Source organism: Aspergillus ambiguus (genome assembly GCF_047715705.1).
Source record: "Aspergillus ambiguus strain CBS 117.58 unplaced genomic scaffold BDV59scaffold_71, whole genome shotgun sequence".
NCBI classification, from domain to species: Eukaryota; Fungi; Ascomycota; class Eurotiomycetes; order Eurotiales; family Aspergillaceae; genus Aspergillus; species Aspergillus ambiguus.
In genome coordinates, this window is record NW_027395584.1 from 1 (window position 1) to 13924 (window position 13924).

Here is a 13924-nt window from a genome sequence, read left to right on the forward strand (position 1 = left end):
ATCTGATTTGCAGCACGCTCAATCATTGCAGGAGTAGGCGAAGAATATAGAGAATCTAGCTGGTCAATCCAACGAATTAGCGCTCCTTCCTGCGCCTTATCAAGAGTTTTTATTGCGTTGGAACGTGAGGAAAGGTCTGCGCGGCCATGGAAGCGGGCTCGAAGGCGTTGGTAAGGAACGTTAAATTGACGTGATAACGCGCTTAAATTCGGTTTTTGAGCGCGTTTAGCGGCTTTGTAGGCTTCAGAAATACGCTTCTCGATATCAGAATTAGAATTCATCTTGGTGGTGGTGTTTGGCAGTCTAAAAGGCTTCAAATTTATCGTTTGACTGAAAATTATCGTTTGACTGAAGCAGACCAACACCCGAAGGGGGGGTGGGGCTGCTGACCTAAAGAGACGGCTAATAATAAGGTAATAAAGACAAACAAGGACCAGCAAACAACCGGTCGGTCCATCCAATGTTCCCCATACGGCGTCCCCCATATGGCATCCCATGGATTCTCATGCTTGATGGACCGCAAGGGTGGGTGCAGAATGCAAGGGGCTCCCGCACACTAACACCGTCGATCACCAGCCTATATCCTAACCATTCCATTCGGGATGCCAGCCTCCTGAACTATGTATCTGGGCTAATTTGGACACGGTCGCTTTGTCTCCCGGGCGGCGTTATGCTTAATAACGTTTCGTCCAAGGATCTTCCAGACATTCCAACAAAGAAGCAGCAGCCAAAGGCCACATCTGACCGAACCCCCACCACCCCCGACTTGGTTGATGACGAATGTCTGCTTTCAAGGACATCTGAATGGACGGTCTTCTTCTTGTCTTACCTGCGCCATGACTGCAATGACATATCCTTTCCTCTCCACGGTTAAGTGCCAGCATTGGCTCCAATTGTCGCTCCGGTCGTACGAAACCAGCCCGATCCCGGTTCACTGCAGTATGCAGAGTTGGAGGGAGGCGAGCAGAAAAAGAAAGCTAGCCAAAGGCTGCCGTGTATGACCCTTGGGCATGTTAGAGATCCCTCGGTGTGCTTATATAGGGGAGAAATATCCCCCCTACCTGTCTCATTGTGACACCGCCTTGACACATTTCGTGAAATATTTGTCCGTCCTTCATCCCAGATGAGGCTTCTCAATCTCTTTTTTGGCGCCATTCTGGGTGCTGGTATGTCGAGTTCCCTTTGTTTCCTACATCTATTTTTCTGACATCTAACAGCACCCGTTACATTGGCCAAAATCACCACTTTCTCCGCCGAAGGCCGAGACGATGTCTTCTTCAGTGTTGCTATTCCAGATGCCACTGCTGCCTCTGGCTCAGGACCAGTCCTCTTCCAGATCAAGGCTCCAACCTCGTTGCAATGGGTCGGATTCGGCCAGGGTGACCAGATGGCCGGCTCAAACATGTTCGTCGTATATTCGTCTTCATCGTCCACCAATGTTACCCTCTCTCCACGATCCGGCAAAGGCCATGTGGAGCCGAAATTCAACCCGGATGCCCAGGTCACCCTTCTCTCCGGCAGCGGTGTCCGTGACAACGTCATGACGGCGAACGTGCGCTGCGACAACTGTCTCAACTGGCAAGGAGGGTCCATGAACGCGACCAGCACTTCGGCCCCATGGCTCTACGCTTACAAGAACGGACAATCACTCAACTCCAACAGCGTCTCCGAAGACATTCACTTCCACGACGGCTATGGCGGTCAGTACGTGGATCTTAGTCGCGCCAAAACTAACTCGGACAATCCTTTCTTGAACTACGATCCCTCATCGGCCACCACAAGTGCAGCCGGCCCCAACGCTGCCGGAGGCAGCAACATGATGGCCATGTTAATTGCCCACGGGTTCCTCATGTCCTTTGCATTCGTGCTGCTCTTCCCGCTGTTCTCCCTGCTCGTGCCGCTGCCCATCCCCATCTCCGTGGCCAAGGTCCATGCACCCCTGCAATTGTTCACCCTCTCCGTGGCCATCGCCGGGATGGGTCTCGGAATCAACATTGCAGTCAAGGGTCCCGGGATGAAGCATGCGCATCCCATTATTGGCTTGGTGGTGATGGGGCTTCTCATTCTTCTCCAGCCGGCCATGGGGACACTCCAGCACATGCACTTCCGACGCACCGGTGGGAAGAGTCTCTTCGCCTACGCACATCGTTGGTTCGGGCGCTGCATGATTACCCTTGGCATCATCAACGGCGGTCTTGGGTTCGATCTGAAGGGGGTGGGCACGCCAGGGTCTCCCCGTGGTGCCATGATTGCATATTCGGTGATCGCGGGTGTGATGGGCTTGACCTATGTGATCGTCAACTTGGCGGTGGCTGTGCGAGGACGACGTCGTGGTGACCAAGCCCCCGAGGATGAACCCAAGGAAATCTCCCATGGAGAACAGGCGGAAAGTACAGCTGCCTAATGACTACCTAGCTTAGTGGCTTCTCATATTTAGCTTATACACGTTTGTTATATACCTCAATTACGTATGTTTCAGCAATGCTACGCGGTTTTTTCTGGTCTGAATCTCGACTCTGTGCAATCGGTAATTCTCCGCAAAATAAACCTCCTGCCAAGCGTCATCTCCCGCGACGTGACGCCATCAGGGCCTATGAATGGCTCAGGAGAATCCCGAACCTTGGCGAGAATGAGATCGAAATCTAGGAAGATAAAAAAGCTGCATCGTCGCAACTCCAGTTCGACATCAATGGTCGTCGTCCGACATGCAGCTTCCGCCTCCCTTTTCGCGGTATCTCTCCTCGCTGCGTGCCCTGAATCGGCGCGTGCAGGAGCAGGCTTCGCCAGAGGCATATAACAAGAGCCTTTACAGTCGACTCCAAGACGTCTTTCTCCGCACCTGGTTCTTGGGTTTCACGGCATTCGGAGGACCCCCCGTTCACTTCCAAATTTTCCATCAGAAATTCGTTCAGGGAGAAGATGGGCAGCCGAAATGGGTCGACGAGCAAACGGTCAGTAGAGACGAACCCAATGCACGATGACCTGTAGAGTAATCATCTCACTCCCGGACTGTCGTACAGTATCAAGAGCTCTTCGCCATCTGTCAAGGACTTCCCGGCCCCGGTAGCACGAAGATGCTCTTCTGCCTGACGCTATTGCATGCCGGATTCCTGCCGGCTATGCTAGTGTTTCTGCTATGGAGGTATGGCGCGTGCAGTGGTTGTAGATCCCGGGGTAATATCCTCTAACGCAAAACAGCCTTCCCGGAGCCATTGGAATGTACGCCCTGTCGCTTGGGGTGCAGAGAATCGACGAAACACTTCCCTTATCTGTGTACGCCCTTCTGTCAGGCCTCAATTCGTCCACCGTCGGTATAATCGCCTTGGCAGCGGTGCAGCTGGCAGAGAAAGCCATCCGGGATCGACTGTCACGCGTTCTCGTCATCCTGGGCGCCTGCGCCGGCATCTGCTACAGTGCTCTATGGTACTTCCCAGTCCTGATGGTTATCGGGGGCTTGGTGACCGTCGTCTGGGATGGGTATCTGAGCCAGGCGTTGCGCAGGGCTATGGCTAAATGGCGACGGCGAAACATACGTCCAGAAGATACAACCGAAGCAGGGAGTACAGACGCCGGAATAGATCTACAAGAACAGGCTGCCCCCCAGGGCCGTAACTCGACTGGTACCATGCGATCGAGGAAGCCCGGCTCAACGACCGTTACGCACCCTCATGCTGGGCCAGATTCGCCCAATGCAACAGACAGCCCCCCATCCCAGGACCACATCATCCGCCTGCGCGTCGGAATTGTCACCTGCATTGTCTTCTTTGGTCTGTGCATGCTATCCCTGTACTCACGCATCCCAGTCCAATAGGCTAATCACATCCACAGCCTCGTTCATTGCGGTCCTCGTGGCCAGGGGCGTCCTCGCCCATCCTCCGCTGACCTTGGATCTCTTCGCCAACATGTATCTTGCGGGCACAGTGATCTTTGGTGGCGGCCCCGTCGTCATTCCTCTGCTCCGCTCGTATGTCGTCGACCCGGGCTGGGTCTCCGGCCGCGATTTTCTCATCGGACTCGCGCTGATCCAAGCCTTCCCCGGTCCGAATTTCAATTTCGCCGTGTTTCTCGGATCGCTGGCCATGCGCCACGCCCGTTTTCCTTCCATCCTCGGAGCCTTCATAGCCTTTGTTGGTATCTTTGTGCCTGGAATCACCTTGGCCGTGGCCGTCCAGAGCTTCTGGAGAGTCCTGCGGAGGAGGAAATGGGTGGTTGATCTACTGCGTGGTATTAATGCCACCGCTGTCGGGCTGGTTTTTACGGCCGTCTATCGCCTCTGGGAGATTGGATACCTGACGCCGCGGGCGACCCAGGGACAGAGCCTGGCGAAGGAGCCGTGGTGGGTAGTTGTTGCGGCCGTTACGTATGCGGGAAATGCCTGGTTCAAGGTGCCTCCTGCGCCGGCGATCGTTGCCGGGGGTGTCCTAGGGTTATGCTGGTATGGGGCTGTTGGTCGTTGATATTGGTTTTGAATATACATGAATACTGCGATGTGGCACCATCAGATGGACATATCTGGGTTTGTAAACCTCAACTATATACTCGAACCCTCCAATACCGCCGTTCGTTCGGCCCCTGGCATCCCGTGCCCCATTATGTTCTGATTGATTTTTCTAGTTCGACTACCGCTTCAGCGTCAGCAACCCCGGGCGGTAAGGGAGGAGGTTGTAGGAGGTATCCGAGTTCGTAGCCCGTCCCTGGTACAAGAATTGCAGATTGCACGGGTCGATAGGCATTGTCTGGTCTGGGCTGCTCCGAATGAGATCGCCATGGCTAATATCGTTGGTCCAGGTGGCGCCGCTGTTGGCTTTACCGGCGAACGGCGCCGACTCGCTCGTAGCCTGTGGCGTCCACGAGCCGCCCAGACTTGTCGCCGTGAACGAGCGGAAGTACCGCCCGTTTGCGCCAATGGCCTCGACGATCATAAGGTACTGGCTCTTGCCCTGCACCTTGTATACCTGCACGGCTTCGAACAGGCTGTACGTCAAGTCAGTTAGGATCACTGTGGTTGAGGTGCCGAAATTGCCCGGAAAATTGCTGATGGGCATGCTCGACCGGTAGATATTGCCATTATCTCCGGCAAAGAACAGATACATGGTCGTGTCGTCACCGATGAGCGCTAAGTCGATGGGCCCGGTGCTCGAGCTGGCGATCGAGCCGGTGAAGAGTGGCTGCGCTGAGGACCAGCCGTTTGCGTTGGTGGGATCGGTAGAGGTTCGGTACGAGAACGGGCTTGCACCCCATTGATAGGCGAGCACCCATACGTTTTTCGGTGTGAAGTAGAAGAGCTGTGGTGCAACGGTGCCGCTGCTCATGACGTTCTGGCTCGCCGAGGACATGCTGGACCAGTCACTGAACGGGCCGATGCTCATGGAGCCGTAGCTGCCTGCAGAGTTGACGTTGGAGGCATATACGAGATGTTGGCCGTTGTACGGGACGTGGGTGAAGTCTTTCAGCGAGACATATCCCGACTTAGGGTCCGCCAGGGGCCCGGTTGATGTCCAGGTGTACGTCGATGGAAGACTGCATGTGGTTGTAGATGCAGGTTTTGAGCTGCTGGTAGTTGATGTGCCTGCAATAGATGTAGTGGCAGTACATGGCTGACACTGGGAATACCATGGATTGGAGTAGATGCAGCAAGATCCTGAAACACAGGAAGTTGCTCCAGTCCACCCAGTTCCGCCGCCTGGTTCTGTTAACTGCGGTTCGAACGGTAGTGGTCTCGGGGTATACTTACATTGACCCCAGAGCGGCGACTGGCCCGATACAACAGGCAGTAGAAGCAAAGCAGCGAACCAAAGCATTATGAATTCATAGAGGATTATATCCTGGTCCACTGATAGACAGCCAAGAAGATCTGATCAAATCCATCCCAGTGATCGACGTCTGCCTATTTATAGATAGGATGATGAAGAGGCTGGAGCGGCATCTGGGGTCATACACATCTCAATTAGGCTAATAGGACCTGTTTAGATGGTATCCGTGTTCCATCTGGCCTTTAGCAAAGTCAATTTTATTGCATTAAATGAACCCTCCAGAGTAGGAAGCAGATGAATACAGAGGTGACCAAGTTACGGCAGTTGCTGGGAAGCTCCAAATGCCGACTACACAGACCTAGACCCTCCGCAAGCCATACCAGGATGTCGGCTAAAAGGCTGATTCTTCAGACATCTGCAGATGTTTGGCGCTATTCAAACCAAGTATACCGACGAGACATGATTGGCCCACGGAGTCCGTGCCCAACGCAGCAGGCGGTGGACATATTGCCGTACTTCTATAGTTCCTCCTCGGCATTTCTTCGCCTTCAACAACATCCACGATGCTCTACAACGCTCTCATCCGCACCCATCATATCACCTCCCGGAAGAAGGTTTCCGCACTTAAGCGAGCGGCGGACGCTCACAACTGCTTTGTTCTGCTGCGCTCTGGTGGCTGCCCGGGGATCATGTACGTCGAATCTCGCGAGAAAGATGCCGTGGAATCCTGGGTCAATGTGGTGCGCAATCTGCGCTACAAGGACTTTCAGCTTGTTACGCGCCCCGAAGCCCTGAAGCCTGAAACCCCTGAGTCAGTGGATTCTGACTCAAGACACAAGGGGAGAAATGGTTCGTCAGAGGGGAAAAGGGCGTCGGGCGTCGGGCTGTCGGAGGTAGATACAGTCAAGGAGTTTGGGAGCGTCATGGAACAACGAGGCGTGTGGAAGTGGTGGAGGAAGGGGATGGGATATGCAAGTTGATCTCACTCACTATACCATTGGTCCTGGGAAGGGCGAAGATGCTTGCGCTATCAACCAAGCTATATATATGTGCCAGGTGTCAGGTGCCATTGTCTAGACCGCAGATTGACTACCGCGGCCTGTTTATCGGATTACTCCCCGGCAAACTTTGAAGAGGGCCATGTTGACCAAGGTTATCTCCTGGCGCCGCGATCTCCGGCTGATGTTTCACAGGAGCAACAGGGCTCTTTTGCATCTTGGTAATTGAACACCGCGGATCCGTCAAGCCCCTCGGCCCAGTACAGGTAGCTACCGCGCGCTGCAGAGCTTCCTGGTCGGTCCAGCCATGGACAAAGTCCCCATGAAGGCCGAACCCAGTCGGATCACCATTCGCATACACCCAATTCTCAAAGTCCGGGAAAGGACTCGTGTCATAGATGAATTCCAGAAAAATCGAATAGATCGCGACTGGATGGGTCTGGGGACATACGCCTTTGTTATAGTCGCCGATAGCGGGATACGCCATCTTCAGGCGATCAGCCTAGCGCGTTATCACGCATACTTAGGGATGCTCACATGGCTCATATGGTCGGGACTATCAAGTTTCTTGCCATCCCAACAAGAAGGCATAAACACCTGGGACCTCAGCTTCTCGCACGGCCGCTGCGGAAACCGTTTTGTCTCACTTGAGTTGCCGTCCCGATGAATGCACATGTGGGATGTTGCACGTTGGTCGAATTTTGCCGGGTCATATGTTCTACGCAGCCTGGTCAGCACTCCTCTCAACCGGACAGCGGTTCATGGTTCACCGTCGCCTCGAATCGCCCGCCATCATCCGCAGGCCTGGAGGAGGAGCGACGGCACGTTCCTTCGGGCTGCAGGAGGCGGCGTGCGCGGTATAATTACACGCCCTGTTGAAGTAATAGATTGACTATTTCCATCGGTTTAGCCGTCAACTAAGTCTCTGTTACAATTGCCCTCGCGGCACATACACTAGTCTCCATGGCGATCATCTCAAAGGCGCCCACTGGCGTCCGATGGTAGAGCTGCGGAATCCAGTAATTGCTCTTATCGATGTCCACGCCGCAGGTGGTTCCCATGGCCTTCCGCGCTGTGTCCTGTGTCATCGTGCGTCGGAATGCAGTGCCCCCGACGACTATATGCGCATGACTGGAGATTCCTCCAGGGGACATGATGGGGTCAGATCGTTGGATGGTCAGCGGAAGACAGCTGAAGGTGAATTCATCCGTTATTGAGAGGGCATCCGAGGGCCATAAGGCGAGAATTGCAGCTATAATGAAGGAAAATGATGGTTTCGACATCGCTCTAGGCTCATCAATGATGTAGAAACGAGCATCATGCGGGTCGTTCTGTCTTAATAGGGCGGGATACAGCCTCGACGCTCATGTATGCTGGCATAATGAATATCCACAGGGGCAAGAATGCATTCAAACGTCAACTGCCTTGGAACGAAGTGTCTTGCATAGATGAAAGTTAAAGCGCCATGACGCTGACTCGCTGGATACCGACATCCCTTGCCTTCAATGCGTTGAATTTACATTGTTTGTGGAGGCTGAAGGCTCTTACTGTTGTTTACATCGGTTGGAATGCAGGCCTTCCTTGCAACAACCTGAACTGTCGATCACGACATCATTCCCATAGATGCATTCCAGAAGAATTCATCAAGAGAGAAATACGTCTCATTCCATCCTCCTGTACAATATCCAGACGATACGCCATGTACACAACCTGTCCAATGCCCGGGCTCGTCGCCCAGATCTATGTATCAAGCCATTCAATATATAATCCCAACGCCGCCATGTGCGCCATATAAATGCATTAGACACCTTCGCCGGCATCTTCCTTAGGTTTCTCAACAGGGGGCCAGTCAGGAGCCGGAAAACTCAGAAGTTTGCAGACATCCTAGTACCATTAGCAACGAACACTCCGTCCTCCCGGTATAGAACTCACCTTGCGTCTACGACGGAAATCATCGTAAAGCTTTCGCCACACAACCCGGTCGCGGCATCCGCTTTCCTGCGCTGTGCCCGGGTGATTTTTGCATTTGGGGAGCATCTCAGCCAGCAGCTTCTGTGGCCACATGACCCACGGTTTGGGCAGCGGCCAGTCGGAGAAATGCACCAGCTTCGCCTCGGCAATCACCCTATCTGGGTCCCAGACCTCGTAGTTGTTCCCCAGGAAGGCCGTGTGGTCGTCCGCGCGGAATTCGCCGGTGACCAGCCCGTACTGCCGGTGCGGCAGGACCAGCGCCGAATCGCCGTACCGGTCGTTCAGCAGTTCCATGTCGTACTTCGCGGACGTGTTGACGTCCACCTGGCCGTGGAGCGCGGGCAGCGCGGCTTCCATCAGCGCGGTGTATTCGCGGTACGACGGCTCCACCACCACCATCAGTGACGACAGCTGTCTCGTTTCCGGGAGTTGCCAGTATGCGCGCGGCATGGCCGCCGTCGTCGGAGGGAGGAAGAATAGCTCGTCCAAGTTCTGGAGGACCGTCACGTCGGAGTCGAGGTGGATGACCCGTTCGAACTCCGTCTCGCCGAAGACGAGGAGTTTCGTGATGCTTTTGTCCCATGATTCGCCGGCGCCTAGCAATCACATGGATTGATTAGTTCCTGCCGGGAGTGCAGAATAGGTAGGGATCGTTCACGTACCAGCACCGGCTTCCATCATCTCATCGTCGACCGGGATTAGCATCACATTGTAGGTCTCCGCTGCCATTTGCAGCAGTTGGCTGTCCCGGTCCTGGCTACTTTCGACCGCCACGTCCCAGTTCTCGGGGTAGAAGAGAACCCGTTGTGCCCGACTGCCCAGTCGCTGCAGTGATTCAAACACCATCACCGCATTGCAGAGATACGCGCTGGACGTCGCATACTGACTGTAGGCGTAACGGGACCAGTCCACCCGGTTGTAGTCGATGTGCGTCACCCGGACGGGAGGCGGGCGCTCGCGGCGCAGGTATAGAATGAACAGAATGAAGATGGCGAAGACGACCCAGGTCCGGATGTGTCGCAGCTGACGCTTGACAATGGCCAGGCATGGCTCATCGGGGATGTCGAAGAAATCGTCTTCGGACGATGTCGAACCCCTACGATGGGGAAGTCGCGGGACCTTTTTGATTCCCATGGTTTAACTGAGGGATCGGGAGACAAACAAATCCATTTCAAGACCCCGATTGCAGACGGGGGATGTGTGGACGCGCCTTCAGGAGGTTCCGTACGTTGTGGTTGTTGAAGTCAATCTCCCTGGCGGCGCACGTGATCCCGTCCTACCGAACTGCAGTAATCTATATATAACCAGGCACCTTATGTGTGATAACTGATATTTACAGACTATGTCTCGATCTACCTATATATACAGCATAACAGTCCCTCCAAGCACCCTACCGAACACTGTCAAGTCGGGCTTGGATCGTTTTCTCGTCAAAGTGGCCCTTTTCACCGACATAGTTACGAAGGGCTTCTGCCGTCATCAGTCGACGAGGTGCTTTCCGTCCGGTTAACAGCTCAAACTGCGCGATGGCTTGCTCGCAGACGTTGTCGAGGCCGTCGATCAGCACCCAAGGGCGCCCCGTCTCGCTGCGGAAACGGCGCATCTGGCGCAGCAACGGGGTTTCCAGAGGCTTGTAGGCAAACTGCATGATCTGTTAGGATCTCCGCTGAGAAGGAACGAGAAACCTCATCATTATTACTTACTTCAAGAACCACTCCCCCAGTAGGACTTCCGAGCCACTGTATGGGCATCTCAAAGTTTGCCGGGGGCTCGTCTCCGTCTGGATCCGCAGGCACGCAGGAGGCGATGAGACACGGGGGGCAGGCATCGGTAGGCCATTCATCTTGCACCGACTTGAGGACATGCACCACTTCTGTTGCTCCGACCTGCGATGCGGCCCACGAATTGAAGTGACGGGCGACACTCTCTGCCCGTGAGAGGGTCCGGTTATAGATGAAGATCTTACGACATCCAAGCCGCAGCATCGCGTAGACCGCCGCCCGACCCATGCCACCCGCTCCGATCACCAAGCCGGTGGTCTTCAGCGAACTAATGGCGTTGCGCGGGGAGAGGTTGCGGTTAATGCAAGATACGATACCAACCCAATCGGTATTTTCCCCGTACCACCCCAGGATTGGCCCCGCCTGGTTGCGACGGCTGGCTTGTTCTTGGAGAGGGAACACGGTACCATCGGCCCGCGCCCGCAATGGCATAATAGTGTTGATGGCGCCAATGGCTTCGGCGTGGCGGCTTTTGGACGCGAGCTTTTGAGAGACTTGAACACGCCATGGCTGTACGACACTGGTTCCCCCAAAGTGCGAATCCCGGCCCAGCCGGTCGAGCGCGGAGAGGGTAGGGGACTCGGGGATGCTGTAGGTGTGGTTCATACCACAGTGCTGGAAGGCGGCGTTGTACATCGCGGGGGAAAGACTGTACGCAACGCTGCCGCCAAGGATGTAGAATTGAAGCGGGTCGAGTACGTAGCTCTGGAACAGTGCCTGCACTGCGTCTCGGGATGTGATGAGGGGGTCCCTCTCATTGGTGGTCGAACGCTTAATTGCGGGATGGGTAACTGGCGTCAGGATTGAATTGAACACCTGGGAAGTCCGTCCCAGACTGCCCGTGTTGTAGGCGATGATCGGAATGTGCTTCCCGGGTAAGGACTGGATCTTATTGGTGAACTTCGCAACGGCGGCATTGTCCTCACGTTCGGTGGCAACCCGAAGGATGCGGGCGAGCTGACAGCCGAGCTTCTCGGCTTCGAGATAGAGCGACATGCATTCTTCGTCCTCCCAGGACACATGAGAGGACGGCTCATAGGTGTACTGACCGATGATCTTGGTCATTCCTCGATTGCGAATGATTTCATCCAATAGCGTACGGTCCTGACCAAGGTCGACGGCGAGATATTCCACGGCCAATCGCAAGCCGTGCTCCGCAATCTCGAAATATAAATCGCGTACCTGCGCGGAGGAGAGACTGTCGTGGCCGATGCCGGAGGAGGAAGCGTCAATCGAGAAAAGGATGGGAATTCGAGCACTCCTCCGAAGCAAGGAAACCTGCTTGCTCACAGTATTCGCCATGCCCGGCCCCCAACGATCTATACAGAGCTCAATTGCATCTCCGCCCGACTCGAGGCCGCATAGATTTACGGCACCTTCGATCAACTCGGAGGAACGGACAAAGATGGCATGGGTGAAGGACCGCAGTTCGGGGGGCGTCTCCAACAAGACAAACGGCGAATCATAGCCGGAACTGCCCACATCAGTCCCCGTGATGAACTGGACGAATCGCGTGAAGTCCTCCTTGGCTTCCTTGAGTTTAAAGGAGTAGTCGACGGATCGGCGATCCGGGGCTTCCTCGTCACTCACGGCGGCCAAGCTAGAGCGATCCTCGATGTTGTAAAATTCGAAGTTGGAGCATGTCCGATGCAGCGGATCTCCCTCACAGAGTCGTTTTACAGCCTGGTCCTCCAGGCCCAGTAGACGTTGAATGCGGCCCATGTCGCGCACGAGATACACGACGGGGTTGGTGGCGGAATACTGGCGCAGGTGCTCCTGCACTGGACGGGTGAGGCTCCCCAAACCGCACTCAATTACGCAGCGCGAACGGTGGTTGTCCAGCATCATCTTAAGAACTTCGATATCGCGGTGTTGAAACTCCTGGCTCCCGAATTGCTTGAGATATTCATGTCGCGTGAGGCCGGTGATTTCCTTGAAGTAATGATCTTCCGTGATGAAACGGCGTTTCAAAGCGGTGGCAGCGACGAATCCCAGAGAGCGCTTCCCACAGCCGCGGATTCCGACCAGCACCAGGGAGGCATCTGGATCGATTTTGCGGTGGGAGGTGCTTCTCGAAGGACTGGACATGGCGGGAGACGCAAGCTGTGTGGACAAGGCGAGGGTATGTGCAGGAGGGGATGTTTGTCAACGCGTTTACTAGCTGGTCATGTTTCAATTGAAGCTCATATTCAGGCGACAGAGATGGGGATCAGATTGGAGGATCGATGGTGGTAGGAGTAAGGCGTAGTACAGTAGACAGGACAACGCGCAGATCCGCCCCAAGCATGTTGTGGGGGTTGGAACCGGAGAAAAGGGACCGAAGGCAGTTCCGTAATGATATACCGAGAGTGTTCTTGGAGCTGGAGATGCAGGAGGATCTCGAAAGCTTTAGTCATGGGAAAACGAGGGAAGCGAACTACCCCAGGTCGGCCTAGTCGGATGTGGATGCGGGCACGGGCAGAATGCCCCGCGCCTCACCGCCTGCAAAAACCGGACGGGGCGGGAGAGGCTTTACCCGCCACGATGTCACTTGACTCTTGCATTTCTCCATGGTCGACTTCTGCACGGAGGCGAGATTATTGGCTCTCGTACCAAGCCGGAATGACTTCCGGACGTCGTTCTCCATGAGAGACTCCCGAAACGGGAGAACCGGGATATCCGGGATCCAAGAATGAGAACTTTCGCGTGATCTCATGGACTATTCCTTTGGGCCCGTCACTCGCTCTGACCTCTTATCCAGAGGGTCTCCGGCCGAAGCGGAGAATGTATGGGGGCAAAAAGGCAACCTGAAAACGATTGCCGAGTCGGGATGCCGTGGGCGAGAAGACCAGAGTCGATCAAGCTCAACGCCCGAAGTTAGGGAATTTATGGATGTAACCCGGCCAAGAAGCGGAGCCCAATAAAACCGCCTCCATCGTAGTTCCGTCCAATCCAATCACACACGTGGGATAAATCGCTTACTCCGGAGCATTTGCCGGGATCTCCTGTACGCTGAGGGCTTGCCTGTGGCTGTGGGGGAATAATATGATATCGTCGGCTGGCACACGGTCTCTCCAGACAGGGGAAGGGCCGATTATCGGCAGTTTCTCGTCTGATGGGCGATGGTGGAGACCGCGATCTGGTGGATGGGTGTTGAGACTAGGATCCGACGGAGTTGCATGTGGGTTGGTTGATTAGGAGAGGGAATGACGGGGATATGATTCGCTAAGGTGACACACTGCGAACAGTGTACGCCGTACTCCATACAGCGTAGAGACTCGATCCGCGTGAGTCTGAGACGCCGTGCACCGGAGTGAGGATCGTGGGGTGTGGGGAGGAAGAGGAGGAGGAGAGCAAGTTGTATAGGGCGCTGACTCAGCACGGAAGCGATCCCGCGGTTCTTCTCCATCTTTTCTGCTTCTCCATCTTGCTCCATCCACTT

At 54.9% G+C, this 13924-nt stretch overlaps 7 protein-coding genes across 7 annotated transcripts; 3 read left to right on the forward strand and 4 right to left on the reverse strand.

Annotated features, from left to right (window-relative positions):
- The first annotated feature begins 999 nt into the window (after window positions 1-999).
- Window positions 1000-2555, forward strand: BDV59DRAFT_157445 (cytochrome and DOMON domain-containing protein). The gene is made up of 2 exons (XM_073687467.1): window positions 1000-1166; window positions 1218-2555. The coding sequence occupies exons 1-2, from the start codon at window positions 1124-1126 to the stop codon at window positions 2402-2404; spliced, it is 1230 nt and encodes a 409-aa protein (XP_073542647.1). The 5' UTR covers window positions 1000-1123; the 3' UTR covers window positions 2405-2555.
- BDV59DRAFT_157446 (putative chromate ion transporter) lies at window positions 2556-4524 on the forward strand. The gene is made up of 4 exons (XM_073687468.1): window positions 2556-2951; window positions 3021-3142; window positions 3199-3767; window positions 3829-4524. The coding sequence occupies exons 1-4, from the start codon at window positions 2706-2708 to the stop codon at window positions 4455-4457; spliced, it is 1566 nt and encodes a 521-aa protein (XP_073542648.1). The 5' UTR covers window positions 2556-2705; the 3' UTR covers window positions 4458-4524.
- Window positions 4525-4619: 95 nt separating this feature from the next.
- On the reverse strand, window positions 4620-5801 carry BDV59DRAFT_211762 (glycosyl hydrolase family 62-domain-containing protein; the record flags this gene model as incomplete). Its single annotated transcript, XM_073695866.1, has 2 exons — window positions 4620-5683; window positions 5735-5801. 2 exons carry the CDS (start codon window positions 5799-5801, stop codon window positions 4620-4622), a joined length of 1131 nt encoding a protein of 376 aa, XP_073542649.1.
- A 517-nt stretch (window positions 5802-6318) lies between these two features.
- On the forward strand, window positions 6319-6949 carry BDV59DRAFT_189710 (uncharacterized protein). Its single transcript, XM_073691650.1, has one exon. The coding sequence runs from the start codon at window positions 6443-6445 to the stop codon at window positions 6731-6733; it is 291 nt and encodes a 96-aa protein (XP_073542650.1). The 5' UTR covers window positions 6319-6442; the 3' UTR covers window positions 6734-6949.
- BDV59DRAFT_211763 (DUF1996 domain-containing protein) lies at window positions 6319-8034 on the reverse strand (the record flags this gene model as incomplete). Its single annotated transcript, XM_073695867.1, has 4 exons — window positions 6319-7238; window positions 7289-7469; window positions 7522-7643; window positions 7705-8034. 4 exons carry the CDS (start codon window positions 8032-8034, stop codon window positions 6843-6845), a joined length of 1029 nt encoding a protein of 342 aa, XP_073542651.1. The 3' UTR covers window positions 6319-6842.
- A 337-nt stretch (window positions 8035-8371) lies between these two features.
- BDV59DRAFT_189712 (nucleotide-diphospho-sugar transferase) lies at window positions 8372-9976 on the reverse strand. The gene is made up of 3 exons (XM_073691651.1): window positions 9385-9976; window positions 8684-9318; window positions 8372-8635 (listed from the first exon to the last, which is right to left on the reverse strand). The coding sequence occupies exons 1-3, from the start codon at window positions 9854-9856 to the stop codon at window positions 8552-8554; spliced, it is 1191 nt and encodes a 396-aa protein (XP_073542652.1). The 5' UTR covers window positions 9857-9976; the 3' UTR covers window positions 8372-8551.
- Window positions 9977-10041: 65 nt separating this feature from the next.
- Window positions 10042-12714, reverse strand: BDV59DRAFT_157472 (repressor protein). The gene is made up of 2 exons (XM_073687469.1): window positions 10426-12714; window positions 10042-10364 (listed from the first exon to the last, which is right to left on the reverse strand). The coding sequence occupies exons 1-2, from the start codon at window positions 12589-12591 to the stop codon at window positions 10113-10115; spliced, it is 2418 nt and encodes an 805-aa protein (XP_073542653.1). The 5' UTR covers window positions 12592-12714; the 3' UTR covers window positions 10042-10112.
- Between the last annotated feature and the right edge of the window lie 1210 nt (window positions 12715-13924).